The sequence below is a fragment of the Primulina huaijiensis genome, chromosome 16 (genome assembly GCF_012295235.1).
Source record: "Primulina huaijiensis isolate GDHJ02 chromosome 16, ASM1229523v2, whole genome shotgun sequence".
Taxonomy (NCBI): Eukaryota; Viridiplantae; Streptophyta; class Magnoliopsida; order Lamiales; family Gesneriaceae; genus Primulina; species Primulina huaijiensis.
The window spans coordinates 18,006,379-18,022,480 of record NC_133321.1 but is presented as its reverse complement, the minus strand read 5'-3'; the positions used below and the strand labels follow the sequence as shown (position 1 = coordinate 18,022,480).

General features: G+C 32.4%; 3 protein-coding genes across 3 annotated transcripts; 2 read left to right on the top strand and 1 right to left on the bottom strand.

Annotated features, from left to right (window-relative positions):
- The first annotated feature begins 1,378 nt into the window (after nt 1-1,378).
- Nucleotides 1,379-5,691, top strand: LOC140961484 (uncharacterized). The gene is made up of 7 exons (XM_073420038.1): nt 1,379-1,719; nt 2,554-2,618; nt 2,961-2,998; nt 3,075-4,009; nt 4,211-4,300; nt 4,503-4,564; nt 5,325-5,691. The coding sequence occupies exons 1-7, from the start codon at nt 1,471-1,473 to the stop codon at nt 5,428-5,430; spliced, it is 1,545 nt and encodes a 514-aa protein (XP_073276139.1). The 5' UTR covers nt 1,379-1,470; the 3' UTR covers nt 5,431-5,691.
- Nucleotides 5,692-7,769: 2,078 nt separating this feature from the next.
- On the top strand, nt 7,770-10,741 carry LOC140961837 (plant intracellular Ras-group-related LRR protein 6-like). The gene is made up of 3 exons (XM_073420571.1): nt 7,770-8,256; nt 8,978-9,147; nt 9,877-10,741. Exons 1-3 carry the CDS (start codon nt 8,053-8,055, stop codon nt 10,547-10,549), a joined length of 1,047 nt encoding a protein of 348 aa, XP_073276672.1. The 5' UTR covers nt 7,770-8,052; the 3' UTR covers nt 10,550-10,741.
- A 430-nt stretch (nt 10,742-11,171) lies between these two features.
- On the bottom strand, nt 11,172-12,989 carry LOC140961993 (plant cysteine oxidase 2-like). The gene is made up of 5 exons (XM_073420822.1): nt 12,511-12,989; nt 12,291-12,412; nt 11,878-12,025; nt 11,585-11,791; nt 11,172-11,457 (listed from the first exon to the last, which is right to left on the bottom strand). Exons 1-5 carry the CDS (start codon nt 12,731-12,733, stop codon nt 11,324-11,326), a joined length of 834 nt encoding a protein of 277 aa, XP_073276923.1. The 5' UTR covers nt 12,734-12,989; the 3' UTR covers nt 11,172-11,323.
- Nucleotides 12,990-16,102: the final 3,113 nt, after the last annotated feature.

Sequence of the window (16,102 nt, the reverse complement as noted above, 5' to 3'; positions counted from 1 at the left end):
TAGTTAATGAATATTGCAATACAAAGTAATGGATAAACAACAAGTACAAGTATTCGTAAAAATAAAGAAAACACACGAGGAGGATATTCTCCGATAAATACAAGACTGGTGAGTATGATAACCAAAATAATTAAAAATAACCTCGTGAAAGCCATCTTCTTTTTTTCTTCGAAAATTTGATGAAGAATAATTTTTAGAGAAGAAGAGAAAGTTGGAGTGATTGAATGTATTTGTGAGATTGTATTTATAGAGCAAAAACTAGCCGTTTTGTTACCGTTTATTACCGTTGGTGTATAAGAAAATAAATGTATGTATTTGTATAATTTTATGGTAATAATATGGTGTATATAATATTAGTCATATTTAAATAATTATGTATATCATATCACATTATTATAATTAGGTGTCATAAGTTATTTTGTTTAAAAAACCTTATAGGCTTTTATACTTGTCGTATCCCTTACCGGGAGTGTGGGATGTCGTCTTAACATCCTCCCAGGATTTATAACAAGTTTTTGAAAAAATTATTTTTATTATTTCTAACAATAACATTATATTATATATTACATATATAAACAATAAATAAATAACAGTAAAATAAATATTATTACTTTTGTTACCTTTTTCTTCTGTTCGGAGCTTGGAAAAATATGGAGGACTTTTAGAGCTTCGTGCTGATAACGTGTTGTGAAAAAGTAAAAATTTACGGTAAAAAAGTAAAAATCTCAAACTCTCAAAATTATCACACTACACACTTTATAATATTTTTCTCTCAACTCAATTGTGATTTTCTTCACAAATGAGAGATCTATTTATAGAAAATTTTTACAAATAATCCAAAAATAAAATACATCATTACCTACATCATCACACACTAATTTTCAATATTCAACACCTAATTTTACCTAATTTTCAACATTCAACATTCACATTTTCAACACAAATATTTAACACATTTTTAAATAATTTTTCAACAGAAACAACCAAATATTGAATTTTATCAGCAATAATGTCGTACAGCGATGGAAGAAAATGATTTTTTTTTAAACAAAAAATGAAAAACAATGTATTGCTTGAAAATATAAGCAAATACAATCTTCATTTTTGGAGTTTTATTAAAAGCAAAAACTTCATTGAGACGGTATCACGGATCGTATTTTGTGAGACGGATCTCTTATTTGGATCATCGATGAAAAAATATTTTTTTTATGCTAAGAGTATTATTTTTTATTATGAATATCGATAGGGTTGACCCTTTTATAGATAAAAATTCGTGATACCGTCTCATAAGTGACCTGTTTTTTTATTAAATATCGAAAATAGAAAAGAAAGAAAAACAATTTGAGGGTACCGGAATCAAAGCACCACGTACAATATCTAGGTTACCAAAGCCCTTGCAAATATCATATCATCGTGCAGCCTTGAACCAAGGAGGTGCAATTCCTTCCTCCGAGGCAGGATTTACGCTGTATGCACGAAGGCGGAGGGTGTGCTGACGTAAGCCCTAAAACATCATTCGTGCTTGCAGTTAAGCCTCGCCAGGTGCTCCTCGAAGAACTTCAAAGAAACCTGGCGGTGGCCAAGGCAATGGAAAGGAAGCGGCCTGAAAACTCCGCTGAACAAGAAGAGTCTGTTTTGATTTGCTCCATAGCCCTGTGGCTTCAAAATAAAGGCCTACTCAAAGTCCTCAAACGTTTCATCTCCGCAACTCAAATTCAGGTCTGTACAAGCAGTAACAATTGGTTGCGCAGATTCTCCAAGATTTTCGGGGGAGGACAATGAGGCAATTTTATGCAATTTGGGTGCTAAGGCTTCATTTTAGAAAAATTACACCCTATATATACATTTTTTTCCCAATTTGAGAACTGCTCCTGCTCAGTGCTCTCTCAGTTAGAAGTTAGAACCTTTGTTAGCGTCTCTCTATTATGTCTATAAATATGCAGTGCTCTGCATGATAATCGGGGATTTTCTGACTTATTTTGCGAGAGATACACTATTGTTCGTGCATTGTCATGTTTAATGTGAACATTTCAGCTCCCTATTTCAATTTGATTTGAACTTTGAAGTGTACTGAAAATGGAAGCGATCTGAACAATACACATAAACTATGTTTTCCCATAATATCAATGCTTAAGCCTTTTATTGGTGTGGATTTTTAGGTATCGAATCAAGAAAGTTAGATCATTTTCACTCATTGGAATGTAGCTATACACTTTAAATTTATCTGGTAAGTGCTAAAGAGCTTTTCCAGACACTGATAAAGCACATGTTAATGGAAAATAAATCGTTGAAAGAATAAATCATAAATGCTGTGTACGGACATATTTATCTGGCAAGTGCTAAATAACTTTCTAGACATATCCCGAAATGATTTTAATGGAAAACAAATAGTTGAAGGAAAGAAATCTTAAGTGCTGTGTACACGTGTAATATCTTGTCTTGCTTGTTAAGGCACTGTTTAACTTTTTACTAGAAGTTCCATCTTTTACTAGAAGTTCCATCTATAGTTTGTGGTTTTACTGGATTCTTGTATTTAATCCAGTTTTTGTCCAGGACGATGATTGGAAGGCCAGGGCGCTTAACTTGAGTGAGATTTTCTCCAAGTATTTGGATACTTGGTAAGATACCAGAATCCACTAGGATGCTAGCTCTCCTCTTTTTCTTTTGCAAACAGATATTTTCTTTCTGATTTTTTTGAAAGAATGGAAATATTTGAAATTTTTTAGTCCGCATTGCTATGTGATCTGCTGTGGAGTCTGATATCTTATTCGGGCACATGAGAACTTGAAGTTTCGGATTTCTTTGTACACTGAGATTGTTAGCAACTTTCTTCTGCACAGTCTAATTTGATGGCACAAGTATTGTTAAAATTATTCTATTTTTGAGAACAGTGAATCAATAGGGTCTAAAAATGTTGAAGTTTATATTTGATTCTAATGTTGGACTCCTTTTGTGTGCAGTAATGATACTGACAAAGATAACACCAAAAAGAAGCTGGGTAAATACTGAATGTTTTTGATGTGTTATGTTGACTTTTGTATCAGTCTCATATTTAAAGCCCATTTTTCTTGCAGAAGAACCGTGTGCTGCGTCAGCAGAGCAAATTGGTGGTGCACATTGTGCAGTGTCTGAAGGGATTGTAAATGAGAAGAAGATAAGGAAAAAGGGGGATGTCCCAGCCATCAATTCTGAAAGAACTTCTGAAGATGCTGCAATCAAAGAAAAAGCAAATGTATCAGATTTGAAGCTCCAATCGGAGAAAGACTGCAAGACAAATGGTGCCCTTATCCACGGTGAACAGAAATCGAAAACGTTTAACGAGTCTACAATGGAAATAGTTTGTGAATTAACACCAGAATTAGGGGATGAATTGGTTAAGAAACAAAAGGACAAGAAAAAAAAGAAGTCAGAATCAACAATTACTGCTGAAAACCAATTAAATGCAATCTCTGAGATGACCAAAAGGAAACAGAAAGATCTACTATCAGTGGCAAGCAACGATAAACAAGATTCTGAGGTCATAGTTGAATTGAAAGATAAAAAGAAGAAAAAGAAAATGAAGACTGATGATCTTGTAGCTGACGATATGAATTATGCATTGGGTATAAATAATAAGGTGTTTTCTGATAAAAATGCAGAAGCACTTGACTCAGAAAAACCAATTGATACCGCATCTAAAAAGAAATCAGTTGAGGCTGCTGGAGTTGTGGTTAAGGAATCTAAAAAGTCTTCTGAGAAAAGAAAAGGGCTGGCTTCTGATGAAAATGAAGAACTGCCTATTTTGGATGTGGTGGTTGGGCAATCAAAGCTTAGAAAAACCGACGGTGTTGAGACACGGATTACACTCCCTGGAGCCAATGGACAAGCTGACAGCCACAATAAAGAAGAAAATTTTCAAGTTGGTCGCGAGAGAGAAGCTGGTGAAATTCTTGATGGGGATCCAAACAATGGAGCGGAGAAACTGAGTCAACCAAAATCTGCTGCGAAACAGCATAAAAATTCTGCCGAGGTATGTCTCTTTCTGTTGACAAACATTTTTAGAAAATTTTGTTCATGATTGTCTCTTGATATGCACATAATTGTTAATGTTTTGTCACGAACCACTCAAAAGAGATCCTACTTTAACATAGTGATCAATTTTGTTCTGTGGAACCTGTTGTTAAAAGTTTCTGATAGATGTTATGCGAAATTATTTTCTTGTTCTTTGCAGCCGAAAACGGTAAATGCGTTTCAAAGAGTTAAAATTGAAGAGGTGGAATATGTTGATGAGAGGCTTCAAGATAATTCTTATTGGGCTAAGGTTTGTTGGTTTTCATCGTTTACTTTTTTAAAAATTTTTATTACTTGTCATGTAAACTTGTGCATTTAATTTATACGCCCTAGGTCGATTTGATTTACCATTAACAAGAATGCACACGTGAATGTGCTTTTGAAGTACAATTTACAATGCCAATATTTCATATGTGCATGATGTAGTATTTATTTCTTCTAAGCTTTTGCAGCATGGTGCTGAAAGTGGTTATGGGGCAAAGGCACAAGAAATCCTCGGTCAGGTCAAAGGAAGGTATGTTTTTCCATGATTTTAGACAATGACCATTTCAAATAAAAAGGAATAAATGAAGTTGGGTATAAATGTGAATACTGATAATGTAGCTTTAAAGTTGCAACAATTTTTAACCTGCTTAAGAACTTTATTCGGTAATAATACTCATGATTTAAGGATATCACGCAATTATCTCCGGCCACCAAAGGATGTTAGAGATGTATCTATGTGCTCATAATCATTCTCTTTCTGTGGGATTGCATTTGTTGTGTATTCCACTAAAATGCTTGTGGTGTTGCTGTCTAGTTGGTGTCCCCATTTTTTCTACTTTTTTCCGTGGAAAAAGACCTCTACCATTTGTCGGGACACCCAATGGTACATTATTTTGTCACTTGACGGGACCAAATGCAAATTGCCTCTTCCTTCAAGAATTAACTGTGACAATATACGTGTTACACAGCAAACAAGATACATGGTCATTAGTTGGATGCTCTCTCTGACGCTTGTCATGGAGCAGAAACCAATAAATTTTTTTGAAGTCCTTTTTTTTTGTTGGTGTGTTGGTTGATCGATATGGGTTGAGCCAATGCCCCCTGATTTGACCAGCTTTCAGCGCTGACAATCTAATGGGAACTAAAAAGACATCTTGATCTCGGTTCTACTTCTGTGAAGCATAATCGCTCCATAAATATATATACGTATACAATAATAATATATGTGTCTGGATTATATGGTGAATGCTTACATTATTAACATTTTCTGCTTCACTGACCGTACGCAGGGGCTTCAGACATGAAAAAACCAAGAAGAAGCGTGGTAGCTATAGAGGAGGACAAATTGACCTGCAATCTCATTCGATAAAATTCAATTACACTGATGACGACTGAGCGGGGAAAACCGACCACTTAGCAACAAATGTGCCTTATGCTTCAAGATATTTTTGAACTCGTTTGCCATTATCTCATTTCCAGGTCAATGGTTTGGTTATCACTCCGCAGCATTTCTTGAAATTTTTGGAGTCTTATCTAAATTTTGTTTTTATCTATTTATATGTGCGACCATTTCAGACATTTCCCAATTCTTGAATCAAACTATTAACCTGTTTGAAAAACACCCTTTCTTCTAATTCGAATTGTTGGATTTTTTTTCCTTCTGCATGATTTCAATCCGATTTCTCCTATCCTTTGGTCGACTATTATCAAGTGATGATCATATATACTAAGGATTAATAAATAATTGTTGATTCAATAGTTTATCTTGTTGTAAGGAGAAAATAACCGTGGGAAAGTATAAAATTTATATTATATTATTAAGTTTGACACACTTAGAGTAATTATTTTTTGGTGTCATGGTTTGTTTTAATAATTATATATATTAATAAAGTGTTAAAATTTTATTGTAAGTCGCATGTAGTTTAGTTGATAGAGTCTTTGTTTCTTAGACATCAAATTGTGGGTTCAATTCTTACTTGAGTTTTTTTTATACAATTTATTTTTTTAATTCATATATTAAAATTACAACGTAGTATTTCACTATTTGTTATAATTATGTTTTGATCTTCATTTAAATATAAACCAAATGAATTATAAAAAATATTAGATAAACATGCATGGGTATACTAGTGTATATTATGTATTAGTTGTGCAGTATACTCAATGATATTAAAAGAATTTATAAAAGTTTAGGGAGGTGAGAAAGATTTTTTTTTTTTTTTTTTTTAAATCCTATTCTAACCGGTGGGAGGACTCGAACCCGAGTCACTACAAAGGACGGAAGAAAGATTCGATAAAATAAAAATAGTAGTTACCGTACCAGACAGATAATGTGCCCTAATCAGAAAAATAAAAACAAAGTGGCCTTTCAATAAAAATACTTCCATGTATAAGTACCAGAGCAACCAACCCAAAGGTCACATTGCTTCTAGTTTTCAGTTCATGTATCATTCTTGAATAATAAATTCGTGAAGACGATCATTTTCGAGTTTTATTTTTCCAATATTAATTAATGAATGAAATTGGAAGCAATTTAATGGGAACAAAAGAAAAAGTATGATTCGAAGTATCGGTTCCGTTCATAGGAAAGGGACACCACCAAAATTTGTCGACGATAAAGAATTGGGAAATTCTTGACTTGTGAGAGGGTTTGTTGATTGGTCATTTTCATGCCACATATCTCAACTCTAAATAATTGTAAATGTAAGTTTTTTCTCCTCAAAAATAATTTCTAGGAAAACTTTTGAAAAAAATGTGCAAAAAACTCATTTAAACAATATAACTCTCTAATGTACTTGATACTCTAGTATGACAAGTCCAAATAACTAATCATGATTGTCATACTCACGTTCCACTTTAGTGAAATTGTACACTTTTATTTTATAAACAATTATTTTCAATCTAAACCAAATAAGATTGCCGGGTCTATGTTATTTTTAGAGGAACATTCTCCCTATATTTGAATATTCCGATCGATAATCTGGTAGACTTCACATATTTTTACTTTGAATTTAGATGAAAGATTATACATATCATATTAAAACATAAAAAAGATGTTATTTCATATGTAAAGTAGATTCATCCAAAAAAATTCGTTGTTGGGGAGAGGATTGATCAACAATTCCAAGTTTTATCAAATTTCAAAATATGGTTCTTCTGTTTTCATATATGCAACATCCATTTGAAGAGAGCGAGGTGGCTTACGTGACATATGTAGTTTTCACGCAAACTTTCGTAAGATTGTTGCTCATGAGTTAATTTTGTGAGATAAAGCTTCTATATAATTACCTAACTTATGAAAAAATATTAATTTTATGTCAAAAATATTAATTCAACTTAAATATGAATCAGATCGATACATCTCACAAAAGATCCACTTTATAATTTCATGCAATTGTTGATATATAAGATTCACATTAATCCCTAAGGAATTCAAAATTCGAGAGTATCGTCGAATTAAAAAATAATAATGTTATTGAATCAGTTTCAATTTGTTCTATTATATACAAGGTGCAAGCTTGATCAACCTCAAGATTATTATGAATGGAACACTTTCTCATAATAGATTAAATTTGACTACGGGTTATTTCAAATCAAATAATAATAAAAAGAAAGGAACAAATAATAATAACAATAATAATAGAGAATTTAAAATTTAATAATATAATGGATCTGAAATTCAACAAAATAAATGCTCCATAATAAGTAATATCTCCCGTGTTAGGGAAAAAAAAAGAGAGGAGAATATTTTGAAACGTTGCCAAGAATTGATGACAAGCATCGAGTTGCGTGCGAAGAAAGCAAATAAATAACGAAGAAGAGGACCCGCCGCCATTGGAGGGCCTGTTGACTTTTATGGCGTACACAATATACGGATTTTGTACTTCCTAAAACCCCAATGTCATCCGTACATTCACCCTCTCCGTTTTTGTATATATACCAGCTTTAACCTGTGGTGTTGTGTTTCTTTCATCCAAACACGCCAGGGTGTTTCTCCCATTGATCCAGGGACTGAAGATGCTGTATGAGCATCAGGATATTCTGGGGATGGACTACGGCAGGAGGAAGCAGGTGAAGAGGAACAGAAGGGCCGGAGTGGAAGAAACAAGTGGTAAGCTGGAAATAGTGGATCTGAGTGGGATGTGTTTGGATGCACTTCCCAAACCTCAGATGAATCTCGCCGCCATCTGTAAATTGGATCTATCCAACAATAATCTCCAGGTTACTTTCATTCATTATCAATCTCCGTCCCCAATAACTTTATTCTAATGGAATGAATATTCTGATCTGAGGGTCTGTATCCGTACAATAATTTTGTTATTATGTTTGTTTTCTAAATTCTAAGAGGAATCGAAGATCAAGATTAAACCATGTTTCGAAATTAATTAATTTTCATACTAAAAAATAAACATCACCAAATCATTTCTTTGTTCTACAGGGATAAATTCTCACTGATCATACACTTCTCAATATAAATTATTTTAGTTTCGATTTTTAGTAATATTTTACTATTATCTTTTAAAATTTAAATAATTTCTAATACTATTTCTTGAAAACATAACAAATAGATATACAAGTACAACAAACATATCGGAAATCGATATTTATAACAATTATATCATGAAATTTTGTATTGAATTTATTATGAGATTTTGATAAATGAGATTTTCTGTTTAATTTTTTTGGTATAATTGTTATACGAATCTCGTTGTGGTATGAGTTTTTAAAAATATCAAACCATTAATTATTTTTACCTGTAGAAATACCCAGAATCCCACATTCATTACTTACTAATAAATGGTACGGCTTATCTTTTCAATTTTGGCTCCCAAGTCTTTGCAGAAAATTGCAAAAAAATAAATAAATAAATCTCCCATTTATTTGTCATTAATTATAATCTCAAAACCTAGAATAAACAAAAAAGTGTTTTGTCTTGTAACAGAATATTCCGGAATCTTTAACGGCAAGATTGTTGAATGTCGTTACTTTAGACGTGCGCTCAAATCAGCTCAAAACTCTCCCGAATTCAATCGGCTGTTTATCGAAGCTCAAGGTTTTGAATGTCTCAGGCAACCTTCTTCACTCACTTCCCAGAACCATTGAAAATTGCAGGTCAGTCCCCATATAACTTGCCTTTTTGCCACCAATGGTAAATTGCATTTTAATCCCTCCCTCTAGACTACATAAAAAAAATACCATATTTGTACATACTAATACATCATATTATTTTGTAAAGTAACATGTTGAAGTCTACCTTAATATTGTGAATTATATATTAATTAGTAGACTATAATCTTTTTTCGCTGTTTCAGCTCACCATGTCTGACCCAAAACTCTAGGCGATAAATAAATAAATAATAAATATATATACATATATTTTTGTGTGTGTGTGTGTGACCAAAGAAGGATTCATTAGATACGTGCATTTATATATTCAACTTAAAGCAACAAAGTTGACAAAATATATATTGTTAATGTTATTAATTAATTATTTTATAAATAGGTTAGGTTTCGTCGTTATATATGTATATATGTGTTAATTAGCACAAGTTATCATGAATTTTTGTCTTCCTATCTTATCTTGGTTGTCAAATGGCTAACACCCGATCAAGACCAAAAGAAGTCAACTTTTAAGTAAATTAACATTGTGATTATCAAAATTTTAAAAATAGTCAAGCCACCTAATTGCACTTATCCGGACAAATATTTTATTCCGATTTTTTGTTTGACTCAAGTGTCCATGAATGTGACATTATATATATTTATTAAATATTAATATTGATCAAATAGTGATGTTTTGGTCTTAATTTTGGTAATAACGTTAAACTAATATATATGCAGATCTCTTGAAGAACTAAATGCAAATTTCAACAAGTTAACCCAATTACCCGACACCATTGGGTTTGAGCTTTTAAACCTTAGGAAACTCTCCATAAACTCAAACAAGATTATACTCCTACCTCACTCCATTTCCTATTTAACCAATCTTCAAACGCTGGATGCTCGTCTCAACTGTCTCCGGTCGCTACCGGACGACTTCGAAAACCTAGTGAACCTTAAGATCCTCAACGTGAGTCAAAACTTCCAATACCTAACCACCCTTCCATACTCCATAGGCCTTCTCATGTCTCTGGTCGAACTAGACGTCAGTTACAACAAAATCACTAGGTTGCCTGAATCTATGGGTTGTCTCAAGAAACTACAGAAGTTGAGTGTTGAAGGGAATTCGCTCGTATCGCCCCCTATGGACGTTATCGAGCAGGGATTGCAAGCCGTGAAGGAGTATTTATGTGGTAAGATCAATGGGACACACAAGACTTCGTCTAAGAAGAATTCTTGGCTGGGGAAGTTGGCTAGATGTGGCACGTTTAACGGTCGGAATATACCGATAGACGATAGGGAAGAGTACATGATGGCTAATTATAGGTCGTTTGATAGCTCGGCTTCACCTGGATACTTGACAATGTTCTCTCCTCGAAGACTCTTCTCACCTAAATCCTATTTCTCCAGATGAAGCTGATCAATATAATACACATTTTCAAACATGTTTTCCATGCTTTTTTTTTGTTTGTAAGATAGTATATGGTACCAACATCTTGTACCTTTTCGGTTTATCTTGTGTATATTATGCCCGAAAATTTATTTGGGGTTGATTTCAATATGACTCCTTGCTTTGTTAGATTGGAAACCTTTGGTTAATTTGTTTTATTTTATAAGATCATATAATTTTAACGTTACACTATATACTTAAATTTAAAAATATATATCTACGTACATAAAAATTGTAAGACTATTGTATAAAAAAAAAAAATTAAAACAGACAACTACACAATAGCGTGCAAGGTAATTTTGGTCGCAAGCTGGAATTTTATTTTATTTTTTATTTTTATTTTTAAAAATAATAAACAAAATAGAAACATTTCTCAAAAGCCATTTCACCATCAGTGGAATTTTAATGTTTTTTTTATTATTTACAAGTGATTGCACCATTTAATAACCATTGTTGTTTTCAACTGAGAAATTTTTTAAAATTAGGTATATGGTGTGACAAAATATCCAAATTTACAAAAATGCTCACTAGCAAATAATTTAATAGAATATTATAGTTTTTTTAAAACAGTACTAAATAATTTAATCTCTTGAATCTCTTTCCATGAACAATAAATAATACAGAACAACATTAATTACACCATTTAGGACCATAGAATTATGATGTTTACGAGTATACGATCGATCAATTCAGTTGTCAAGTGATAGAACTACCAAAAATAAAATAAAAGAGGAACATTTAAGAATCGGGAATATTGATTTTAGGACCCATATATTCAATCACATCCATCTCTGATTCCTGGGGGATTTCGATTTCCTCGAGCCATCCATAACCTCTTCCTTCATTTTTAACCTCTGTGAATTCTTCTCCATCTGAATTATATGAAAGAAGAAGTTATTATTATACGATATTATCATGGTTTCGTTGTTACACAAAAAACTAATAATATAAATATAATTCAAATATTTTAAATCGAACAACATTGACATGGTTTATCACCTGACAAAACATGGAACGGAGTATCTTTATAGTATGAACAGTCTCGCCCATCGTCATGAGAATAAGGCGGTCCCATGACATCTAGAAACGCACATGGTGTTATGGCTCTGAATTCATGTATGTTTCCTCCTGATGTAGGATACAACACTGAAGTGTCGCATGGTGCTGTGAATGTGGTGTTGGCCTTAAGCTTGGCTAGTCGTCTCGCTGCGGATTCATGGGCACACGAATTAGGCATTGATCCAAAATGGCAGGATTAACTTGCATGGAAGATTAAATTCAGAGAAGATTACTTTTAGAAGTCGAGTAGCCATTGAAGGGATCAACCCAATCATAAGCTTTAATGGCCATGGTCCCCAACAAAAGCTTGCTGAAAACGGTCATCTCAGGATGATTGTGCAGAGGGATGACAGCAGTTGCGGGGAGGAAGAAAATGCACAGCTGCAGAAAGGATAAACTAAATCTAAAACACTCATAAATTTATAAGATCAATTGTGAAATATAAGTTTAATAAGGTTTTTAAAAGAAATCCCTTGATCATATTCATATTATTTGTCCCATTTTAAAATAGTTGCGAGAAATTTTAATAATATATTTTGATAAATTTAAATTGTGCACATCAAATCATTATTTGAGTATAAAATATGAATAATTCAATTCATTGAAATTTTAAATCTTCATCGAATGGAAAGAAATTAGGCCTAACCGAGAACTTTTGACATCTATGGATGGTTGCATAAGTAACTCTCGTACTTCCTTGGACATAATTCTTAGTTTTGAAGAAATCCAGATCTTCCCGAATCCCAACATCTTCAGGCTTCATACAATCTAGGACATACATATATACATCACATGATTCATCAGAAGTTTAACAAGATTAATTTCACAAAATACAAACAAATATAAGATCAGGTGTGGATCTTTACCAAGAATGTGGGACAACTTCTTCACATGCACAGGAGAAGGAACAGTCCCAATTCCCTTGAAAACTTGTAGGCATGTATCATACAACCTCTGCAGAGTAACGGAAGTAACCTGCTGATGTCTCTCCATTCGAATCCTTTTACGTGACCTCTTCTTCTTAATAACCTTATCGTCGAATCTCCTAATCTTTCCCTCTACGAAACCCGGAGCTTCTAGTGTCATCATCAAGAAAAGGAAAATGTCTGATTAATTCTTTTTGTGGTATTGAAATCTGATGATTAGTACTCAGCATGCATATAATTTGTAGCTAGGAGCTAGTAAGATTAAAGCTCCAAGGGGTTGTTTACTTGTTTATATATGTTGTTTGTAATGGGTGTGAAACAAGAAATGGGGAATGTGAAATTAAGTTTGTGAAAAGTGATGAAGAATATTATTTTGGTGGATGGTTTGAGGAAAAAAGTGCAAGATGTAGGAAGAAAAAGAAAAAAATGAGTTATATATGTAGAAAACCAGGGGCTATTGCGGCTGGTTCCATGCTAAAACTGGCTTTTTGGAGTTGAATTCTTTTAAATATGGATTATTGATGGTTATCCACTTCGTAAAAGTGTGAACCATTCCTTTTTTTAGGTTTGTCTAAGTGAAATTCTGAGCTTTACTTTAACGTATTGTGTTTGATTGAACGACTTGGGGATGATTTCAATAACTAGGTTAGATATAATATATTTTAAATTTAAATTAAAAAAAAAAAGAGATTTCAAGTTTTTTTATTTTAATTTTCAATTAAATGAATATAATGAACCTGAGTTGTGGATTTAAAATATTTGATTTGAAATTTATTGATTCTATTTGGTTCAAAATTAGAATTAAGGATTTGAAATTCATTATGTTTTGATTATCCGATAATATAAAAAAGAGTATATCTCTTGTCAGACAGTATCAGATATTTATATCCATAAGACGGATCCATGTTATTTATATTAATCATGAAAAATAATACTTTTGACATAAAAAATATTATATTTTTATGAATTGAGTCCGTGTCACAAAATTGAATCGTGAAATGTTATGATAAAATTTTTGTGTAGGAAAAAATATATTATAGTGGGGTTAGTGCAAATGTTGAGAGTAAAAAAAGAAGTCGGTTGAGTATGTGATGTTTATTGTACTTTGGTTTTAAGGAAAAAGCATCAATCAATTAATTAATTAATGTTATAATATTATATCATATAAATAGGGAGAAGTATTTATTTCCGGCCCCAAGTTTATGCAAAACTGCCATTTTGGGTGGTGTCCACTGTTTTTGGTTTGATAAGGACGCAGGGTGTCACCCCTCCCGCCCAGGTGTTGCCTGCCACAATTATCATCTTTTTTTCTTCATAATTTTCCCATTTCCAGAATCACATGAAATTCAAATTAATATTTAAATATATATTTACAGAACTCGAGACCGAGACCAGATAAAATCTAGATTGGCACAAATTAAGATCATGTTCCATAGTTTTTTTTTAAAAAAAAATCGACAGAAAAGTAAATATTGAATTTAAGTTCATGGATAGTACTAAGAAATTTAAAAAATTATAAATTGAAGGATTAATTCTATTTGATTATAAGAATAAATAAATTTTAGATTATATTTGTAGATTTCTAAAGAATTTTAACATAGGGTATATCTTTGTCGGAGAGAGCAATAATTCTCATTAACTATGCTGCGTGATTGACTTGCATATATATAATATGACGTGTACATTATTTGAAAAAAATCTACTTTGCCTTTCGCAATTTCAAACACAGTGATAGGATAATAAAAAAAAAATAAACATAAAAACTCGAGAATATATCAAAAAATCAATTTGTCAAATGGATCAAAACTATATGCCTATATCTACAGAATAATCGGGGGGGTGGGTGCAACCAGGCGCCTACAAAAACAACAAGACCTTATTTATCCTGGTCAACAACTTCCACTGGAATGATGGAGATAGAATCCCACCATTCTCTTAAACGCCGTTTCCTTGGTTCGCTCTGAAAATGCTTAAGCCATGAATTTGAACGGAACCTCGGCTTGTAAAATGGCCGATCCGGTTATAACGATCATCGCCATGTTGGTATGCTGCGGAAGCAAAAACGTGTGTGACAAATATAAGCAAGGCACTGATACTTAAAATCATATTCATCTTTTTTATAATCGTATCTTTGAAGTTCTTGAGACTTTAACACTTATCGAATTATCAACAATGTTATGTTCATTTGCTGCATCATTTCATGCAAACTTCTTAATACATGTTGAGCTGATACTATGCTCTCCACCGTTGTCTGATCGGATCCAGTGCCGATAACGATTTTTTCCTGCTTTTCGGGGATCCCTCAACGTCTAGCCCACACCTTCTTCCCGACCACCCACAACAAGAAAGCTGATATTGCCTTGCCAACCCAATCTCTACGATTCAAATACAATTCACAGTTTAAATTTCACATAAAACACCAAGAATCCGAATTACGTCTTAGCTTGAAAAACTTGGGAAAAAAGGTCGACCCATTATCATTTGTTATATATATAATATATTTGGGGTGAGGGTTTACAGGTTTCGAGTTATTGTCCCATTTTTGGGCCATGTGGTGCCCCTGGACCAAAAGACTATTTATTGAAAATTACTTGTAGAAAATAATTACAAGTGTCTATGGAGAAAATTGGTTTAATAATTTCGATCAATTTTTTTTTTAAAAAAAATGACTTCCTCAAATACAATTGCGAGATCATTTTTTTAAAAAATGATTTGACCGAAGTTAAAAAATAAAATAGCCCAATTGTTGCAGGCCTTTCCCACGAAATAACTTGTCTAGACAATGGGACTAACTTTTGACCGGTTTAAACAGCCCCTGCAGTGATTATGGTCATTCAATCGTCTCACAATAGTACCTGGAAACTCTAATAATAATATTATTTTATTATATTTGAAAATATGTTTAACATATATTATATTTGAGTATATAGTTTATCTACAGGAGAATTGGTCTTCAGTCTCGAGTCGACGTTTTTTTTTTGTGTTCAGTCCTTGGGTACTTTTTTAGTACCACANAGATTTTTTGAATCGGGAAATTGGACTTCAGTTCTCAGCCGTCGTTTTTTTTGTGTTCAATCCTTGGATACATTTTTAGTACCACATTTTCACATGAAATGTACCACATTTCCACCACATTTCCACATGAAGTGTACCACAATTTGTATGACATAGTACCACAATTTTGTGGGTAGGGAGTGAACCCAAAGAAATGTTTTGATTGAAGATTTTTTACCAACTTTCCCTTTTTGAATTCTTCAAATATAAAAGAAAATATATCTTCTCAAAATATCTGTAATCGTCAAAATATTAAATATTTTAAATTTTCCTTANTATACCTTTTTTAAAAAATATAATCAATAAAATAACTTTGAAAATAAAAATATTTATTTAATTAAATTTCATAATAATTATTGGACTTAAAATCAATTTAAATCAAGAACAAAATATACTTTTTATTTAAATCATATGTCAATTAAATCATTTATAATAGTTCATTTGTATCAAAACACTATTTACTGTTTTATGTTTCACC

Bases quoted from the DNA above. Each gene is read 5' to 3' on its own strand.
- LOC140961484 (XM_073420038.1), top strand. From the start codon at position 1,471: ATGCACGAAGGCGGAGGGTGTGCTGACGTAAGCCCTAAAACATCATTC. The intron at 1,720-2,553 runs GTCTGTACAAGC...GTTTTTGTCCAG, and splicing joins TCTCCGCAACTCAAATTCAG to GACGATGATTGGAAGGCCAG. The intron at 2,619-2,960 runs GTAAGATACCAG...TTTTGTGTGCAG, and splicing joins TCCAAGTATTTGGATACTTG to TAATGATACTGACAAAGATA.
- LOC140961837 (XM_073420571.1), top strand. From the start codon at position 8,053: ATGCTGTATGAGCATCAGGATATTCTGGGGATGGACTACGGCAGGAGG. The intron at 8,257-8,977 runs GTTACTTTCATT...GTCTTGTAACAG, and splicing joins TATCCAACAATAATCTCCAG to AATATTCCGGAATCTTTAAC. The intron at 9,148-9,876 runs GTCAGTCCCCAT...ATATATATGCAG, and splicing joins AGAACCATTGAAAATTGCAG to ATCTCTTGAAGAACTAAATG.
- LOC140961993 (XM_073420822.1), bottom strand. From the start codon at position 12,733: ATGATGACACTAGAAGCTCCGGGTTTCGTAGAGGGAAAGATTAGGAGA. The intron at 12,026-12,290 runs GTTAGGCCTAAT...TCCTTTCTGCAG, and splicing joins ATAGATGTCAAAAGTTCTCG to CTGTGCATTTTCTTCCTCCC. The intron at 11,792-11,877 runs GTAATCTTCTCT...ATGAATCCGCAG, and splicing joins TGGCTACTCGACTTCTAAAA to CGAGACGACTAGCCAAGCTT.